This window comes from Rhipicephalus microplus, chromosome 6 (genome assembly GCF_043290135.1).
Source record: "Rhipicephalus microplus isolate Deutch F79 chromosome 6, USDA_Rmic, whole genome shotgun sequence".
NCBI lineage: Eukaryota > Metazoa > Arthropoda > Arachnida > Ixodida > Ixodidae > Rhipicephalus > Rhipicephalus microplus.
Genome location: NC_134705.1, coordinates 3855676 through 3876681, shown reverse-complemented (window position 1 = coordinate 3876681; position 21006 = coordinate 3855676). Strand labels below are relative to the sequence as shown.

At 46.2% G+C, this 21006-nt stretch overlaps 2 protein-coding genes across 2 annotated transcripts in view; both read left to right on the top strand.

The window, feature by feature from the left end:
• The first annotated feature begins 1034 nt into the window (after positions 1-1034).
• On the top strand, positions 1035-6893 carry LOC142765173 (uncharacterized). Its single transcript, XM_075865756.1, has 3 exons — positions 1035-2536; positions 4904-4970; positions 6064-6893. The coding sequence occupies exons 1-3, from the start codon at positions 1928-1930 to the stop codon at positions 6069-6071; spliced, it is 684 nt and encodes a 227-aa protein (XP_075721871.1). The 5' UTR covers positions 1035-1927; the 3' UTR covers positions 6072-6893.
• A 1120-nt stretch (positions 6894-8013) lies between these two features.
• LOC119167770 (uncharacterized) overlaps positions 8014-21006 on the top strand; it is a 166448-nt gene continuing 153455 nt past the window's right edge. Inside the window, exon 1 of the mRNA XM_037419297.2 lies at positions 8014-8222. Within this exon, the coding sequence (XP_037275194.1) occupies positions 8199-8222 (24 nt within the window). The 5' untranslated portion in view covers positions 8014-8198. The remainder of the gene's footprint in view (positions 8223-21006) is intronic.

Here is a 21006-nt window from a genome sequence, read left to right as displayed (position 1 = left end):
GTTTAGTCCAGACTAAACTGTGCTGAAACGTTCGTTGTGTGTGAATTACTCCTTTTTCTATACTATCAGAGCCTGCGTGATACTTCCTATAATCCCTTATATATATATATATATATATATATATATATATATATATATATATATATATATATATATATATATATATATATAGTCTACAAACATTACTACAAAAACATAGAGCCTGCAAAAAATTATTCTTAGTGTCATTGTGCCCCCGGACGCCGAAAGAAAATTTATGAATGCAGTCGCATAGTCGCTAAAATATGGGAGAATAAGTGAATGAGCGAAGCATGCCTACTTAAACATTGAAAGCTGAGCCCAGTGTCCACCTCAACACGATTCGTGCAGCCAAATACCACCCAAGAGCCCAACATCGTCGTCTCAAAATGTGATCACAGACGTGTTCAGAAGCGTCTTGTTCAATTAGAGGCATGATACGCAACGTTACTAGCACTAAATCAACACGAAAGCCACGCACGCTAAAATGCGCCCATCCGTTTTCTGCCCTGATCAATATGGCGGTGTCGGCTTCAGCTGCGGAGCCTCTCCGCCACTCCAGAAGTTTTAATATAACCTCCTTGCGGTAATCACACTTCTCCTTCTAGCCACTGTACTGTAGTGATGATGATGATGATCATTAAAGGCCTCCCCTTTGAATCGGGGTGACGGCATGCGCCATCTAGCCTACCTTAATAGTTCGCGTTTAAATTCTGTCCCTCAACTCGGATGTCTTTTTAATTTTGCCCAGCCGCTACTCTTGGCTGGGATGTTATTTTATCGACTTTTCTGCTTTTCCTCCACCAATACTCCAGCCGCTGCTTAGTAATACCTACTGCTGACCAGTTAATGCTTCCATCAACCGCGAAGCCCAGCGCCTCAGGAAGTGTGACCTTCCCCCCATTTCTATCCGGCTGAATCTTTTGACATTCCATGACTATGTGGTCGATTGTTTCTTTATTAATGCCGCATCCAACACATGTCTCATCCTGTGACGAATATTTGCTCCTGTAAGTTAGAGTTCTCAAGCAGCCAGCCCGCGCCTCAAAGAGCAACGCACTACCTTTATTGTTGTCATAAAAGTTCTCTTTCCGAATCTCTTGTTTGCTTGCCTTGTAGATTCCCAGCGATCCCTTCTTTTCCATCCTCTCTTTCCCCATAAGCGTCTCTGTTTCCCTCACTTGCTTTTTAACTGGCCCCCTCTGCTTATTTGCCGCGGTCAAGTTATATTTAGTTGCCAGCTTTCGCGTCCTCTTCCGCCATTTGGTGTCCACACTTTTCAGGTACAGGTATCTGTGCACTCTGGCTGCCCAGTTCTTCTCATCTAAATGTCTAAGTCGCTCCTCAAACCGTATTTTACTTTGTGCTTCCCTCGCCTCAAATGAAGCCCAACCCATATCGCCTTGTACAGCCTCGTTTGTAGTCTTACTGTGAGCTCCCAGAGCTAACCTGCCGACTGCCTTTTGGTTAACCTCCAGCCCCGACAGGATATCTGACTTTAAGCATAATACGGCATTGAAGAACGTGAGCGCCGGCACCATTACCCCTTTCCAGATGCCTCGTACTACCTCGTACTTATTGTGTCCCGAAAGTGCTCTATGTTTCATTACTGCTGCATTTCGTCTCCCTTTCAGTTTGAGGTGTTCTTCATGAGCATTCAGGTAGCCTTTTCCTTCATTAAGCCAGATCCCCAAGTATTTGTACTTATTTACTAATGGTATGGCTTCCTGTTGTATCCTTATTGGTGCTACATGAGCTTCCTCGTTGAACAACATGACTCCAGATTTCTGTGGGTTAAAATGTAGGCCTAGGTACGTTGCCTCATCACCACAAATGTCAGCCAGTTTTTGAAGTTCTTCCGCATTATCCGCCAGCAGCACTATAGAGTGGGCACGGTGGAGCGGCAACGATGCGGTCGCTCAGAAATCCGATTTTGCTTTTTGTGCAGTTAGTCGCCTGGTTTGGAACATTACCACCGCGTGCGAATCCAGCGCGTGCCAACTACTCTTCACCGGTGTTGCTGGCGGCCCCGATCTGGATGAACACGCCCCTGCGTCATCTGCCACTATCTGACGGTGGCATCCTTTCCATCGTCACCTGGTCCACAACACTGCGGGCGACTGCAGCGACGCAAGAGCATATAAAGACCACGGAATTCTCCTGTTCCTTCAGTGGGCACGGTGGAGCGGCAACGATGCGGTCGCTCAGAAATCCGATTTTGCTTTTTGTGCAGTTAGTCGCCTGGTTTGGAACATTACCACCGCGTGCGAATCCAGCGCGTGCCAACTACTCTTCACCGGTGTTGCTGGCGGCCCCGATCTGGATGAACACGCCCCTGCGTCATCTGCCACTATCTGACGGTGGCATCCTTTCCATCGTCACCTGGTCCACAACACTGCGGGCGACTGCAGCGACGCAAGAGCATATAAAGACCACGGAATTCTCCTGTTCCTTCAGTGGGCACGGTGGAGCGGCAACGATGCGGTCGCTCAGAAATCCGATTTTGCTTTTTGTGCAGGTCAGTAAACCTCCTTCTCTCTACTGTAAGCGAACCAGTAACGTCTGTCTGCTGCTCCTACCGTGCCCAAGTGTCATATTTGAATGTGTGTGCGAATGCGTGCATGTCACAAAGCTTCTACTATGTTGTGGAGACGTTGAACTAAACCCTGGCCCTGCAAATACTAACAAAGAAATACTAGACGCGATCGCTAAGCTATCTGAAAAAGGTGATCACCGTCACGATGAGCTAATGGAAGCTCTTGCCGACCTAAAGACTAAACAGGAGGCATTAGCGCAAACTGTTGCTGATTTAACGGAAAGGTTGTCGGCGGTGGAAGCTTTCGTCGAGTCATGCGACGGTTCTGCAGTAGTCAGTGATGTGCCACGTCTAATCGCTGAAACTGTCAAGGTGCAAGGCCAGACACTCAGTGCCCGACTGGACGATCTTGAAGACAGGTCCAGACGAGAGAACGTATTGTTTTTTGGTATATCGGACAGCCCTAATGAGACGTGGGCTCAGTCTGAAGGCCATGTTCGTGATCTACTCTCCCGACACCTTGACATGCACATTTCTGACTCCGAAGTTTCCCGAGCACATAGGTTAGGAAGTTACGCCGCTAAAAAAGCTCGGCCAATTATCGTCAAATTTTCGTCATTTAAGGTTAGAGATGCTATCCTGATGCAGAGACAAAAATTCAAAGGAACTGGTGTATCAGCTAGCGAAGATTTTTGCAAAAGCACGCGAAACTCAAGGAAGAAATTAATGGAATTTGCTAAGGCAGCCGGGCAACCGTATTTGCTACGCGTTAACAAACTGGTCATGAACAAGAAAACTTACGTTTACTGCGCAGAAAGCGACAGCGTTCGCGAAATCAATTCACCCCAAGCTAAGGACAAAGAACCCTCTCTACCTGCACGTGCTGACACTTCTAGCACCTCATAGCTACGCCCGTCTCGTTGCTGCGCAGGAAACGCTTCTTTTTTCTTTTCTAATGTGCGCAGCGTCCTGAATAAACGCGTCGAACTGTCTTCTGCTATTGATTCCTGTTCCGCTGATATTGTTGGTCTGACAGAGACTTGGCTTTCTACAAAAGTAAGAAATGAAGAAATATTGGATTGTGAGAAGCACTACAAATTTTACCGATGCGACCGCGATTACCGGTCTGGTGGGGGTGTTCTGCTGGCGGTTGCCGATAATCTTGCCTCTCATATTATTCCTGTTATGTCTTCACTTGAACTTGTTTGTGTTCGCGTGCTCATTGATTCTCGCGAAATAATATTTTGTATTTGCTATCGATCACCAACTGCATCATCATCCTTTTGCAATGACTTGCATGATGTTGTCAATCAGCTGTTCGTCAGATACCCGAGATCACCTTTGTTCATTCTTGGCGATTTCAACTTTCCCGACATCATGTGGGAAAGAGACCCGGTTACCTTAAAGCACAACTCAGGTGAAAGTAGGGAATTTTTGAATTTTTGTCACGACTTCAACTTTACCCAGCTTGTTGACTTTCCTACTCGCGTTACTCCCACTTCCGCTAGCGTATTAGATCTAGTACTTACCAGTACACCTGACCTAGCTTCACCCTTCACTCATCTACCGGGAATTAGCGACCATTGCATAATCCACTTCACAATAAAAGCACGGGTTTCCATCAAGAAAAGAACAAAAATTATCCAAGACTATAGCAAAGCGGACTTTCATGGAATGAATACAGAGTTACAATCTTTTGTTGACCTATTCTTTGCTGGTTTTGAGCAGCGATCTATTGAACAGAACTGGCTAGACTATAAGAACAAACTGCTAGCCCTAATTGACCGATTTGTACCTAAGAGAAAAGTTTCATCGAATCCTCGTTCTCCGTGGTTCAATAACACGTTGAAACGCATGCGCAATAAAAAGAAGCGGCTATTCAGACGCGCCAAATCAACAGCCAGAACAGACCATTGGTCTTTTTATCAGACATTTAACAGAGAATTCTGTACTGCGCTTTCGAAAGCCAAAAAAGTATTTTTCGATGAAACTCTTCCTTCGCTGCTGCGCTCTAATCCACGTAAGTTTTGGAGCATCATTAGCGGAACTACAACGCGACATATCCAATTAATACAGTCTGATGTCCCAGTCGCTCTTAGCGAGTGCTGCAACGTTCTGAGTAATGTATTTGCTGCACACTTTCAGAACAGCATCCCAACTATATTTCCACAGTTAACAAGCACCGATTTCTTGCCAATGGACCCTATTATCATTGATGCAGTTGGTGTCGAAAAACTTGTTGGAAACTTGACAGTGTCATCATCAGCTGGTCCAGATTGCATTTCGTCAAAAATGTTGAAGTGTACTCAAGTCTATTCTTCTTTAATATTGTCAAAACTTTTTGAACAGTCATTACAGACGTCCACACTGCCATCTGACTGGAAGACTGGGAAGGTGGTCCCTGTGCATAAATCTGGTGATGTACATTCCCCCAATAACTACCGTCCCATATCGTTAACATCCATTCCAGTGAAAATCTTAGAGCATGTCATTTACTCGCACCTCATTGAATTCCTTGAATCTAATTCCTTCTTTAGCATTTATCAGCATGGCTTCCGTAAGACAGTTTCATGCGAAACACAGTTGCTGTGTTTTACTAACGACTTGTTTATTAACGCAGATCTTGAATTTGATACTGACTGCATATACTTAGATTTCGCTAAAGCATTTGACTCCGTTTCACACGCACTAATCATTTTCAAACTTACTCAGCTTAACATCGACCCCAATGTACTTACATGGATTAAAGAATTCCTCTCTAACCGCAGCCAGTACGTGACAGCTAATAATTTTTGTTCACCTAATTCCGCAGTATCATCTGGTGTACCGCAAGGGTCCGTTTTAGGGCCACTCCTTTTCTTAATTTACATTAATGATCTTCCTTCTTGTGTTTCTTCTTCTACTGTCCGACTCTTTGCAGACGACTGCGTCCTCTACCAGAAAATAACCAGTCATGTCGATCACCTTAACCTTCAACGCGACCTAGATAGCATATTCGCATGGTGTAACACATGGTTCATGACACTTAACATATCTAAATGCAAGAGCATGCAAGTTTCACGTCGCACTACCACCCACTGTCCGCGTACTTATTCCCTCAATAACATTCCATTACCATCTGTTGACAATTACAAATACCTTGGTGTTCACATATCTTCTAATCTTTCCTGGAATAAACACACAGAATATGTGATTAACAACGCTAACCGCATGCTTGGTTATCTGCGCCGTAACTTTTCCTCTGCGCCATCGTCACTCAAGTTAACACTGTATAAAACATTGGTCAGACCAAAATTAGAGTACGCATGCGCCATATGGGACCCAACTCATGCCATTCTCATTCAATCTCTCGAAACCACTCAGAATCGCGCAGCACGTTCCATTTTATCGAATTATTCACGTCATTCCAGTGTCACATCCATGAAGAGCACCCTAAAGTTGCCTGATCTTTCATTGCGCCGCACATTGTCTCGCCTTAACCTTTTTCACAAAATCTATCATTATAACAGCCATTTGAAGGACGCCCTGTTTCATCCACCTCGCTTCATATCACCAAGGATGGATCATCGCTTTAAGGTGGGCCTACCATCCTGTCGCACCAGACTATATAATGATTCATTCGTGCCAAGGACAAGCGCCGCCTGGAACCACCTTCCCGCCTCCATCGCCTGTATAACGGACCAAAAAGACTTCAAGCTCGCCATACATGATGCCCTGTAGAATTTTTCTTTTTTTCCTGTTTTCTGTTTTTTTTTTTTTTTTTTTTAACTTTTTAACTGCACTTACGATTGTTCAAACCACTCCTTTCTGTAGTGCCTTCGGGCCTTGAAAGTACCTTTAATAAATAAATAAATAAATATCGTCTGCGTACATCAATCCCGGAATCCGTTGCTCCACTAACACTCCATTGCTTCGGTGTGACAAATCAAAGCCCAATCCACTCTCCTCTAGACGTCTTTCCATTCCTCTAATGTAGTGTGAACAGCAATGGCGAAAGAGGGCACCCCTGTTTTAAACCTCTTCGAATGTACACGGGCTCTGTGTATGTACGCCCTTCCCATGTAATGTGTGCCTTGTTACCCTCATATATTGCCCTTAGCAGCCCTACAAATTCCGACCCAATCCCCTCCTCTTCCAGTATATGCCACAGCAATCCCCTGTCCACGTTGTCATAGGCACCCTTTATGTCCAGAAACAGTAGCCATGTTGGTCTGCCCTGTGCTGCCGAAATTTCGATGGTCTGGGTTATGACGAAAAGATTGTCTTCCAAGCGTCGACCCGGCCTAAATCCATTTTGCAGTTCCCCTAAAATACCGTTACTTTCAACCCACTTCAACAACTCGGCTTTGATGGCTTGTATAGCTAATCTATAGAGCACTGACGTGACTGTAATCGGTCTGTAAGAGCTCGCCTTGTCCCTTTCTCCCTTGCCTTTGTAGATCAAACTTATTCTACTTTCGCGCCAGTGCGCAGGAATCCTCTTGGATTTTATAGCGCACTCGATGGCTCCCTACAAGTGCGCCTGTCCCGCTGGTCCCAAATTTGGTTGATAATCTCTATCGGGATTCCATCCGGTCCTGTTGCCGTACTTTTGGGAACACTGTGTTCTGCCTTTTTCCAGTCCGAAAATTCGATATTAAATTTTTCATCTGCCACTCTTTTATTTTCCACCTGTGTCCAGTTAGCCGACCTCTCGCGTGCTTGGCCGAAAGTATTTCCTATGACTCCATGTAGGTATTCTAATACGCTGTCCCCCAGAAGAACGTTGCCGTCCCCGTCCTGTATCTGAGTCTGCATCTCTTTAGTCGTCGTTCCCAATGCTTTTAAATGGTTCCAGAGTTTTCGGGGGGCGCTCTTATCCTTCTTACGTATGTCTGATACCCATTTCTCACTCGCAGCTTTAATCTTCGCTTGTACTAGTTTCTGCACCTCAAATTTCTTTTCTCGGTACCGGCTCCACCGTAACTGCACCTCATCATCCTGATATCCCATTTGCTTGGCTTTTCTGTGCAGTCTAGAGGCCCGTCGTCGCTCTTCAATAGCCAGTTTAATTTCCCTGTCCCACCAGCTTCGTGGTTTCCGTTTACCCCTCCAGCGGTTTTTTTTCCTTACTTTGTTTATTTCCTTTTGTATACAACTAACAACCTCGTCATATTCCCACACCTTTGTTGGCTGTGCTTCTAATTCTCTTTCGATGCTATTGACGATGTCTGCTATCTGCTTTTCGCTTACTTTCGGGAGCCCAACCTCCTGTGTTTTCTTCCTAGCCCCCCCACTGTCAAATTTCAGGATTATACGCCTGTGGTCGCTGCCCAGACTGTTTTCTCCTTCATCATCTATCGTCATTTGGTTCAACCGCTCGTACGTGTGTTCTGAGACCAGGCCGTAGTCTATGCAAGACTGTCTACTGCCGCTTTGCCACATTATCTGCCCGTCCATTTATGTTCCCGGTAGTTGGTGCGTTAGCGAGCGCTACACGTGTGGCGCGGCTAAATATGTAAACTGAAAAAAAAAAGCAAAATAAAAGCACAAAACGCGTGTGCCCTCTAGTAGGTGTTCTGTGTGCCGGCTGTCATCTGGTAATTGTGGAGCTTGAGTTCTCGGCGTCAGCGCTCCATCTAAAGTTGTGAACAGCTGCTGGCACATGTCGATCCCACAGACGTCACAGGTGAGCGCCCATTCAAAAGTTTTTTCAGCGCCGCTGTCTTCTTCCTCCATCTGCTTCCTCGATCTTCTTCCTCGATCTTCTTCCTCGCTTCCGCAGTGGTACACGTGTCCATGCTCGCCAGCTGCGTGCGTTGACCGACATGAGCCTTTCACGCAAAGTGTGAACATTATCATCATGGGAGCACTCGCTTCTGCCGGAGGCGCCAATTTTTTTGCGCCGCACGGCAGTCCCTTTTCTCATTTGCTGTTATGATGAACGACCATGCTCGCTGATCTTCGACTCAATTCAACATTGAGCTTATGTGGAGGAGCAGACCGAATGTGTGCGTTATAATGTATATGCTGAATTTTACCGTGGAAATGTGATTATGAGGCATCCCCAATAGAAATGCAGCCGCTGTGGGCCGACCTCGAGCTTAACAGTGCTACACCTTACGTGCTCTTCTACATTTGTTCTTGCGAAATCAACCGCTGACCACAATTCCTCCCGTAGCGGTAATTACCACAAGGGGCAGCGATTTCACTCGTCGGTGGTGCAGAGGTGGTACGAGTATTCATGCTCAGCCCGCTGGCTGTTCATCGTTATGTTAAATGAAAAGCTTAGAAATATTTAAGAAGCCATGTACCAAACGAGCAATTAACATGACGATAGTTATAGCACGAGAACAGAACTACGACAAAGAGACAAGAATGACACGAAGGGCACTCTTTGTCGTCGGTCGGTTCTCGCGCTATAACTATCGTCATGTCATACCAACAGCCCAAGCTGCCACACTTCAGAGCAATTAACGTTCAGTTCATGTGTGACTTTGCCTTCACTAATGAAGCTAGCCTAACATAACAACTGTTGGTATAGAGATGGCACTTGGTTGTCTGGATGGTGTTGAGAAACCTCCACTTATCTTGCCAACAGTTATACCACATATGGAAGAGCTTATGAAATTATGTCAACGAGAACAGAAAATTGGGATCGAAACTTCATGAGAATCCATGATGGTGTGCAGTGGGCTTCATCTAATACCTTTTTATGTGCTCATTGCTACATAAAGCCAGACTGGCCACTGCCTGAATATTAGGCAACGCCCTGAAAGGTGCCCCCTATTCACAACTTGCACCTCATCTTTGAATATGCTGGTGCATATCTGACCTAAACAAAACTACTATTCTTTTCTTGCAACATAGCAATATAACGAGGATGATTTTTAAAGGGCCCGTAAACTACCCAGAGGGCGAAATTCAGTTGTGGGGAAATTGTGCACAAATGTATGACGCATGGAGCCGTGAGAATTTTTCGGAGCGATGTAGTAATAGTGAAGTCCGACGCGTTTGATTATCAAAACAGTGACAACCACACCTTTCGCTCTCCCCTGCGTTACCCTCCGCTGGTATCTTCTCCCACGCCACTTTGCCTTCTCGCTGAGCGCCCCTCCCAATCTCGCGTGGCATACGTCATCACTGATGTGCTGCTTGAAACACTGTCTACTTCCGGTTGCCGCGACTCCAACCGTTGATTCCAGCGGTTGCGTGCTTGTTGGAGAACCGTGGCTGCCGTAATCGTTCCGGTATAGAACCTGCATTGCACACATGCCTTCAAAGGATTGCTAACGCAATGAACCCGTGCGGCAACACGCTGTGCCCCGCACATGTTACACGCACGCAGGCAACACGACAAACAACAAGCAGCACGGACAGCTGCTTGCAGACAGACTGTAAGCCATAAGCTCTTGCTTGACAGCATATTTGGCTCGGTGCATCAGAGATAAGGCACGGCGCATCACGCGGTGGCCTGGAAGGGAGGAGGGATTGTTTGTTGGGATTCGTGGCACGCCGGTGGCTCATTTTGCTGCCACGTGCAAAATCGTTGACCGCGACGGCATTTTGCACACGATGCGTACGTTTACTTGAAATGCTTGAAAAAATATGAGAGGTGGTTTACGGGCCCTTCAAACTTTTTCATATCTATTGAAGTGGCACATCTCAATGTTTTTAAGGAGTAGGTAAGTTGCTGCACTCTTATACCTGCGTCACACGAGCACAGGAAATGACATTCTGTAGTGAAGGCATTTAGTTCCCGAATGACATTTTTTTGGGGCAGAGTTGCTACACTTCCAAAATGAATTATATTTGACTCGGATGATGTCGAGGACTCGCTCGCTCGATTCCGTGCCGACCGGTTGTGTCCTCGCGATCTCCGACGTCAGCGTAGCTCTGGTCGACTGGGCTCGCCCTACGTCATCTCCTGGCGCCGACCTCCGACGACAGTGTAGCTACGACCGACTGGACTTGCTGTACGCCACCTCCTGACGCCGACAAGAACTCTCGCAAGTGGTGACCCATCCTCGGACTCCTGTGACCGTGTTTCCATCTTTCCTATCTCTCCTATCCCCTCGATATGTCGTCGCTCTCTGGCTTACCACCTCATGCCTCTTTCTCTCTCTCTCTACACCTTTATTTCTACCCTTTTAATCCCTCCTCACCCCCATCCCTTGTGAGCTACTGTTGAGGTGTCGCTCGCTTAAGCAGACAGTTACAGGGCTCACTTTTCTTTTCCTTTCTCTCTTAGAACCACCTAGTAGATGGTGTCGATCATACCATCTCTTGTAGTAAGCAATTGTGCAGTAGTAATAGAAAAGTAAACGTGCATTTACAAGCTACATATACCTCCGAGAAGAAATAAATATAGAAATAAGCATATTGCACTGCCGTTAGATTTCGTTCTTTCTTTTGTTTCACGACGTTACGACCGACCATGTAGCAACTTAAGCCAAAGCTAGTCAGATCCGCAGCGTAAAAAGAAAATGGCACCTGTCGCATTTATTTTACAGGGTCTACCAGCTGAAGAAAAGTTTTTGAGCACTTGTTTAACAGATTAGTGTAAATAAAAGATGCAAAAAGTTTCCTTCCAGTCCAATCAAACGTCTTTTTATATAATTACTTCATCTTCTGTGCTATCGAGTGTGTGCATTTGAGTTCTGGCGATAACATTAGGTGACGAATGGCATATTGGTGAATGTCAATTCGTTCATCCTTGTGGCATCGTGCCAATGAAATTTAATCTGAAGGCATTAGGAGGTAAATGCCATTTTGTCTGCCCATGTGGCAAGGGTATTAGAATAATCTGTGTCCGTTTTTACCACTGCTTTGAAATGCAAAGCATATCATACCAAGCTAAGCTTACCTTGAGTGTTACTATTTGCTTATCTAGCTACAGATGTAGTCTAGCACTCTCTGTCTTAAGGGGAAACCAGAGACAAAAATTAAGTCATCTTTGATGGCTGAAATAGCGATTCAGAAACCTCATACTGCTACTTTCATGCTAATAATTGTTTTTTTTGAAGTAAGACAACATTTTAGTGGTCTGCACCGCATTAGTGTATGTCAAGTCATGCGCCTGAAAACGGGCCTCTCCGACGTAGCAGTTGCCTTGCCCAACGGGGCCTGGCCGTTACTGCGCGGCTGTCGACATACGCAAAGGTGTTGTAGGAATGCAAGGTTACTGGACAATGGTGTCGACATCTTGGGATGCTTTGTGCAACCACAGTCATAGACACGCTTGTATTTGCCAAGCGTTTTTGAGGAAAAAACGATGAAAAATGCAACTTATGCATAGTTATCTCACTGCAACACATTCACACAAGATATAGAATGCGTGATATTTCTGCAATAAATATTTGATGCCTTGCTAGTTTAAGAAAGGGGGCCCCACTAGATGGCATGACCTATCCAGCCTATCAGGCGAAAATGAAATTTTCTGAACCTATCGCGCCGTTCCCCATAATAATGCCGAGAAGTTCTTCTTTCCATGAATCAAATGTAAATGGAGCAGCAGCATTCCATTGCATGTTATAATGCATGGAAGGTTCTTTTGCGATTGCAACTGTGTTGACTATTCGTGGGTAATTGTAGTTGGACGTTTTAATTTTATTGGGATCATTTCAAAATGCTTCACTCGGGGTGCAGGTAGTGTCGTACATTTACCTTTATTTCTAGATCAGTAGAGCACTGCTGTTGATAGTAATGAGGTTTTATACCTTCTCTAGCATTGATCTTTCACTTTGATACTGTAAATTAGTATAAGCCTTTAGTTTCTCTTTGAAGCAATACTGAACAAAACCTTTGCAGTGATGGAAGTGCTGCTCCAATTGCTCCAAACTGCTCCAAATGAACAATGCGGCTCCATGCTGCTCCAAAGTGCAATATTTGCTAGTAACTGCTCCAAACCTGCTCCAAAATGGTGTTGGAAAGCTAAAGAGAATGAAGTTGAATCATGAGAACCATCCGGTGAGCCTAAGCGAAACCTAAAGCAAGCTGTATGCTATCATTCTAGTATGCTACTCAGTGGCGTAAATCCAGAAAAATCCAAGGGATGACACATATCGGGCCATGCTGACCAATTTGTATTTTTATTGCAGGTTGTACTTTTATTTATATAAAAATTAAGTCGAGCTTTCATATGGAATTTAAAAACAATGCGGCTTGTATACTAGCTTCCTAATGGCGTATGGCAGGTATAATATAAATATAAATATTTATTAGATGCTTAAGTGATGTTTAGACTTCAAGAGTCGTTAGAAACACGCATCTGCTCTGAATACACCAATAGCAACCCCTAGCTATAGCATTCTTTTCTGCTCCGAAGAGAGCTAAGGCTGCTCCAAAGCAGCATTTTTTCTGCTCCAGAATCTGCTCCAAAAAGCAAAATGTTGCTTTCATCACTACTTATGCCGCCAAAACTTTCAACCAATTTGCAAGATTGGGTCGTTAAATAAATGCAGACGACCTTCATTCTTAAGCAGAAATTAGAAGAATAATGATGTCAATGGGTAATCACAAACTGCCTCGTCTAGCAGCTCTCTGTGAACTAGAGGAGGCAAGGTTACATATGCCCGAAATGGGCAAGCCAGCACGACCTCTGTCTTTCCACCCACTCAGCTCCCCCATCAGGTCTCGCTCGCTGCATTTCGTGCCGACTGATTGTCCCCCTGTGATTTCCGACAATGTCGCAGCTCTGGCTGACTGGCTCGCCCACGCTATCTCCTGACGCCTGCAAAAGCTCTCGCTGAGTCGTTCCCGCTCCTCGGACTCCTGCGACCATGTCCATCTTTCCTATCTTCTCCTTGTTTCTGTTGTGAGTCTCTCTGTCCCTGCTCTATCTCTATCCCCTTTTAATTCTCCCTATCCTTTTAATCCCTCCCTACCCCCATTCCTCGTGAGCCACTGTTGAGGTGTCACACTATGATGCAGACAGTTACGGGCCTCACTTTAATCTTCTTTTCACTCATTTTAGAATCACTTCCCCACCAGTTTCCGTAGAGAAAATGCTTCTGGCTGGGCTAAAGCATCGGCACTTTTGTGGAAGAGGGATGAAAGGGAACAGGAACACCTGCACTCTCAAATATTGTGATGCTTGTGCTGACAATGCATAAAAAAAAAACAAAAATAAATGGCCAACTGTTCAAAAATATGGGAAACTATGTTTATCAGAACAGTTGCATCTTCCAAGTAGAATTTCCAAGTAGAATTTCCAAGTTACATCAGTTTTTCAAGTTTCGTACATCATCTACAAAGGTGGAGAGGTTGAATTTGTTTTAGAACGTGCAGATAGAACATTATAAGCTGCTCGTGCAGAAAGAAAGGGAACACAAAGCTGAGTGTGAGGAGCAAGAAGCTGAGCGCAAGGAGCACGAGATCGAGTACCAAAGAGAGCATGCACGACGAGAAGCCCCACCACGGTGCTCTAGTGGCTAAGGTACTCGGCTGCTGACCCGCACGTCGCGGGATCGAATTCCGGCTGTGGCGGCTGCATTTCCGATGGAGGCGGAAATGTTGTAGGCCCGTGTACTCAGATTTGGGTGCACGTTAAAGAACCCCAGGTGGTCGAAATTTCCGGAGTCCTCCACTACGGCGTCTCTCATAATCAAATTGTGGTTTTGGGACGTTAAACCCCACAAATCAATCGATCAGCACGAGCGCGAGAAAGAGATCCTGCAGCTGAAGTAGAAATAAATGCTGTTCTGCCCAACGCACCAGTGCTGCGAGTGCACCCACGTAGGCATCGAACAACTTGCCTACTTGCAGGTGTAAACAAATTTGCCCTCACAAATTGATGGCACCCTTTGACAAACTAAGGGATGACCTTTATGTTTATTTGCATCGGTTCGAGAGGATCACAATATTGGGCAAGGCTGGAAGAAGAGTGAATGGGCCAATGTCCTGAGCTTGTGTCTCGTGGTGGAAGCACTGAGCATGTACGGCCGCATGCCCGCGCAAGAATCAATTGATTACGATTTGGTCAAGAAAACTTTATTGGGACGATTCGAGTTGATGTCGGAAGGGTTTCCGGAAAAGTTCTGAACGTGTAGACCTGAGAATTCAGAAACTGGAAAGCGGTATCTGTGCGGACTTAGTAATTATTTTGATCGCTGGATTGAATGGTAAAATACAGATAAAACTTACGGAAGATTGCGCGACAAAATGATAGCTGAGCAGTTCCTGAACTGGTATAGTAAGCTGTATTTCTGAAGGAGAAAGACATACACACGGTGGAGGACATGGCCAAGCAGGCAGATCAATGTTTGGAAGCTCAGGGGCTGAGGAATCTCGATAAAGAGACGGGCGACTACCCTGAGAGAAGAGGGCACATAACTGAGGCTCCAAGGGGTAAAGCAAGAGTGCAGCATCGATGTTTCTTGTGCAATTGACTAGGCCATATAGCCATGAATTGCCGAACAAGTGGAGGTCAACAGGAAACAGCTGTAGTTTGTCAGCTATGCGAAAAGAGAGGACACATGGCCAATGAATGCAGCTCTGGATCGGGCAAAGGGAGTGCATGTGTGCTAAGGTCAGAAGAAAAGCCTGAGATGGTGAGCATGGTCTTGGGCTTGGCGACAGGCAGAGGCTGTGACATGCCAGTGGTGAAAGGGAAGGTGAACATCAAATGAGTGTCAGTGTTGAGAGAATCTAGGGCTGATGCTGTAATTGTCAAGAAAAGCCTAGTTAAAAGGAAAAACTTTACAGAAAAACAGGGAACTGTGATCTTTGTAGACAAATCCAAGACGAGGGTGTCAGAAGCCAACATAAGGTTAGATACTCCCCGTTTTGTAGGTGAAATTATGGCCAAGTGTATGGAGGACTCTCTGTACGGTCATCCTAGCAAATAGGCCAGGAGTGATAAGGGTTGATGGCACACTGCAGAAGGATTTTGATGCCAAGATAGCAGAACAGGGCACAAGAGATGAAAAGGTAAAGGAGAACACAGGTAAATTGGGGGATAGAGAGAGTAGTGCAAGGAGCAAAAATCAGACAGAAAGGATGGTGCCAATCCTTGATTATTGAGATTTATCCTCAGAGGAGCTTACAAATAAGCAGAGAAAGGATAGAACCCTGAGGTACACAATTAGCAGGAATAGGAGTAAGCCAAGGTGATAAGGACTTATACATGGAGTATCTTATGAATCGAGTAGGGATGTAATATTCCGGAAATTTTGGGTAAATGGAACATTAGTCAGTCAAGTGTTGGTGGCTGCATGTTACATGCAGGCCATTTTAAAACACTTCTATGTGAATAGCAGTAGGGAATCTAAAGAGCCTATACATAAAAGTTACTAGAGATGTGTTTTGGCTGGGAATTCACAAAGAGATAAACCAGTTTGTGAAAAAAGGTGCGAGAGTGTGCAGCGAAGTGTCTGCATAACATTGTGAAATAGTTTAGATATGATGGACTAAGGTGAACTGTGGGAACATTGACAGTATTTGTGAGATGTGGTGCAGTGAATTAGTGAATCCTGCAATATTGTGGTGGTGCGACAAGTAAAACTGTGCATCAATGGAAGGTGACATGCTAGCCTGTGCACGAGTGATGACAAGTGATGCAAGAGAACAGATGACTGCATTCTGGAGGAGGACAAGAGCAGTTTGAAGAAAAAGATAAAAACTGGGGTGGGGGCGGATGTTATGAGTAAGAGGCCATGTGCCAGACGCTGAAATGTGGTGCCCGTGCAGGAAACCCCCGACGGTGCGCATATGCACCACATTCACATATGAGATTGTACAAAAGGCTCGTGGCCCATGTCCTGAGCCATAATAGGAAATCCCGGAGAATGAGCTATCACAATGCGTTGGGGCTTCGAACTGCGAAGATCAGGAAGGCCAGCATTGCTACAGCGACGAAAGCAGTAGAGCCACCCGATTTTGAGGCTGTCGGCGAAGAGGTTCTGGGAGTGGCCGTTGATCTTGGAAGACTTCAGTGAGGCTGCCCGGTCTTGCCGGAACCTGTCACAGCAGTTCCTAGGTGAACTAGAGCTCTTCCGCTTCGAGCCAAAATGGCTGCAGCCCGCACCACAGTCAAGAAAGATGCAATTGAGAGTCCCGAACCAACGGCCAATGAGGTCAAGTGGCTTGTTATGATGAAAAGGTCCATGACTGTAGGAAGTTGGGGAGGACGTCAATGACAGAATCGATGAACTGTCGACACTGCAATGGCACGAAGTCCACGTAGCATCGCCATGAACTGTAAGAACATTTGACTACCGAGACGCCATCTTAGATGTTGGCTAAGGTTAGAGTTGGAGAAGAATGGCCATTTGGGCTAGTTGGTTCAATTATATGTTAATAATGGTTGAAGCGCAAGCACGAAAGTGCTGGAAGAAAAGCCTATGGAACGCAAAGAGGGACAACACGAGTGCTGTTAGAGTTGGCTGTAACGTAGATTGTACTTAGTTCTGGTTTGAGTACACAGCAGACTCGTGTGCACATGTAGTGACATCAGTTAATTTTTGAGCGTTTTTTGCGAATTTTGTGTATTTGCTTTATCTGGCCTTTGTATAAAGTGTGTTTGTTTTGCCACGGCTGTCTCCCGCCTCTCTCTCTGCCCAATTCTTTGCAAGCGCTCCCGAGATTAATCGTGAACGTAAGAAGGTTTAACATGAAAAGAATTCAACATGCTCTAAGGAATGGTAGAAGCGTCATAGCGGTGAAGAGGAAAGTTGAGATAGGCAAAAACCAGATGCACACACTGAAGGACAAGGAAGTCAAAGTAGCTACCAATATATAGGATAGTTAAAGTAGAGGAGGAGCTTTAAAGTAGCTGGGAGAACCACGACCTCACTGTAAAAACTAGCAGTAACCCAGATGACACCCCACCAGTAATAACAGAAGTAAAGAAAGCCATGGAGGGAAGGCAAAGAGACAAAACTGCTGGTGAAGATGAGGTAACATTAGATCTGCTGAAAGACAGAGGACAGATTGTGTTGGAAAAACTAGCCACTCTGTTTATGAAGTGTCTTCTGACGGGAAGAGTAGCAGTAGCTTGGAAAAATGATAACCTCTGCTTAATCCATAAGAAAGGGGATGACAAGGACTTGAAGAATTACAGGCCGATCAGCTTGTGCTTCGTCGTATACAAGCTATTTATAAAGGGTAATTGCTTACAGAATTAAGACATTAGAATTCAATCAACCAAAGGATCAAGCAGGATTTCAGACAGGCTGCTCAACAATCGACCACATTCATACTGCTGCGACAGGTTGGCCACGTTCAAATAGCCCGCCGCAATTATCGTGGCAAGAGCACAAGCAAGACCCGGCTGGCATGCGCCACGCGTTCGTGCGCTTAGGCAACGAGGAAGAGGAAGATAGTTGTATCTGTGCCACTCGGCTGCTCGGACTTGAACACCCCAGTCTTTAGAATTGTGGGCACAAGTTCGCCCTAATAAAGTTGCTTGTTTTTAGCCTGTCTGCCTCAGCATCGCTACATTTCTGGTGGAGGTGCTGGGTTATGAATCGAAGCCCCGCGAGCTCAAGACAGCGTAGCCCCGACGACCAGCGTATCAACCCCGTGGAAGTGACTCCTGTACACCAGAGGGCAAGTCGCCGTCTTCGAGGTGACTCACCTGAGTTCGGTCCTCTTCACTTTACACCAAGGGGAATTCAAACGATGGATGCCACCACTATGACTACCCAGGTAACACCGGCACAAGTGTTCATTAGCCAACCGCACCAGCCGACAGTATTCCACGGCGACTCGTACGAGGATGTTGAAGATTGGTTGGACCTGTTCGAGAGAGTGGCGAGCTTGAATGGATGGGACGAAAGAGAGAAGCTCCGTCGCGTATACTTCGCCCTGGAAGACTTCGCAAAGACATGGTTTGAGAACCATGAAACCTCGTTGTCTACCTGGGAAATATTTCGTCGACAAGCGGTGGCTACGTTCGCGAACATAGACCGGAAAGAAAAGGCGGAGGCTGCTCTTCAATTGAGGAACCAGCTCACGAACGAGAGTGCTGCTATGTACATTGAGGACATGGTCCGTCTGTTCAAGCGGGCGGATTACAACATAGCTGAGGATAAAAAGGTGCGCCATCTAATGCGTGGAGTGAAGCAAGAGCTGTTCGCCGTTCTCGTACGCAACCCTCCAAGCACAGTTGCTGAGTTTTACTCGGAAGCGACAGCCATCGAAAAAACACTGGAACAGCGGGCTCGGCAGTACAACCGGAATCTTACCTGCGCATCTGCACAGGTATTCTCCGGAGGCGTGCGAAATGACGTTGAAGCCCTGCGAGAGCTCATTAGATCAGTTGTTAGAGAAGAACTGAGCAGACTGCAAATGCCCCAGACTTCAACTGCACTATCCATTACGGACGTTGTTCGTGACGAACTGATGCAGGTGATACGAGAGCCAGAGCGTGAGCTGCAGCCGATTCGACCTATCCGAACATACTCTGAGGTTGTCAGACAACCCACCGTACACAGCAATGCAGCAGTTGCGATGGCGACGACTCCTCTCCCGCCTGCGGCACGCAGCGCACCTCGTCCGCGGGAACCAACAGCTACCTATCTGCCCCCAGGAGCACGTAGCACACATCACTATGTGGAGCGTAGGCCCAGGAAAAGTGACGTCTGGCGGGATCACGAGCGCAGGCCTCTGTGTTTTCATTGTGGGGAAGCAGGTCATCTGTACAGATTCTGTCCTTACCGACAGGCTGGATTAAGAGGCTTCCCGTCGTATGCACCGTGCCCCCGAAACGGCGAACGACCAGCGGAGATTGAGGAATACTTGTCCACGCGCCAGAACTCGCCAACTCTACGCCAACACCGGTCACGGTCACCATCGCCTATGCGCTACCGGTCCTCCAGCCCACGTAGACCTTCAAGGCAGCCTGGTCATCGCTCTCCAAGTCCACTCCCGGAAAACTGAAGCAAGCGACCTGTGGAGGTGAGGCCGCTGATAACGTCAGTTACGAAGATCCTCCAATATGGTTTGAGGGTGATGACGGTGTATTTCCGGTAGATGGGTGCAGCAACGAAAACGTTACTTCAGATTTGCGGTTGAGAATGGAAGGATGGGAATTGAATGCCTTAGTCGACACCGGTGCTGATTATTCAGTGATAAGTCACAAGATGGTGAAAAAGCTAAACAAAGTTGTGACACAGTGGAGTGGATCGCAGATACGCACGGCAGGCGGTCACATCATTACGCCCCTTGGCAGATGCACTGCAAGACTTGAAATACGGGGCTTTATTTACGTGGCCGATTTCATTGTGCTGCCAGAATGTTCAAGGGAACTCATTATAGGAATGGATTTTTTGCGAGCTAATGGTGCCGTAGTTGACCTGCGTAGATCCAGCGTGTCGTTTTCGACTGAACGAGCTATACCTGTGGAGGAATCTGAGGAACGACGCCTAACTGCTCTACGCGTTGTTCATGACGACGTAACTGTGACGCCACGCTGCAGTATAATGGTACTTGTAGAAAATGACGCATTGTACAACCGCGAAGGCATAGCGGATACAAACGTAGGGCTGTTTTTGAACAAAGGTGTCTGCGTAGCTAGGGGTCTTGTTGACTTGACGAAAGGCCGTGCAGATGTCCTACTCACAAATTTCTCCAATGAACTTCAACACATCGCTCAAGGCACGGCTATTGCCTATTTACACGACTTCTGTATGGCGACTGAACTATACAGCTTAACGACATCAACCACTCGACCAGTGGCCTGCAACATCGACACATCCGTGACCGTCAATCAGAGCCTTCCGGACAGTCAAAAGAAACAGATTTACGCCTTGGTAAAAGAATTCTCTGATTGCTTTTCAAGTGCCTCGAAGGTCCAGCGCACGTCAATCACGAAACACAGAATTATAACGCAAGACGACACGAGGCCTATATGCCAGCATCCATATCGGGTGTCACAGAAAGAACGGGAAATTATCAAGAAGCAAGTGGAGGAGATGCTTTCGGATGATGTCATCCAGCCTTCGAATAGTCCATGGGCGTCCCACGTAGTGTTCGTTAAGAAGAAAGACAACACACTTAGATTCTGTGTCGACTACAGAAAACTGAACAGTGTAACTAAACGAGATGTCTACCCCTTGCCACGTATCGACGATACACTAGATCGGTTGCGATCCGCAAAGTTTTTCTCCTCCTTAGATCTGAAAAGTGGATATTGGCAAATAGAGGTCGACGAGCGGGACCGTGAAAAAACGGCATTCGTAACACCAGATGGCCTCTACGAATTTAAAGCGCTTCCATTCGGCCTCTGTTCCGCACCAGCAACGTTCCAGCGAATGATGGACACTGTCCTTGCCGGATTGATATGGCAGTCATGCCTAGTGTATTTGGATGACGTGGTGGTATTCTCTGCAACGTTTGACAAACATCTAGAGCGACTACGCACAGTATTGGAAGCCATCCGGTCAGAAAAATTGACAATCAAACCCGAGAAATGCCACTTCGGCTTCGAAGAGCTGCGATTCCTTGGACATGTCATTAGTTCCGATGGTGTT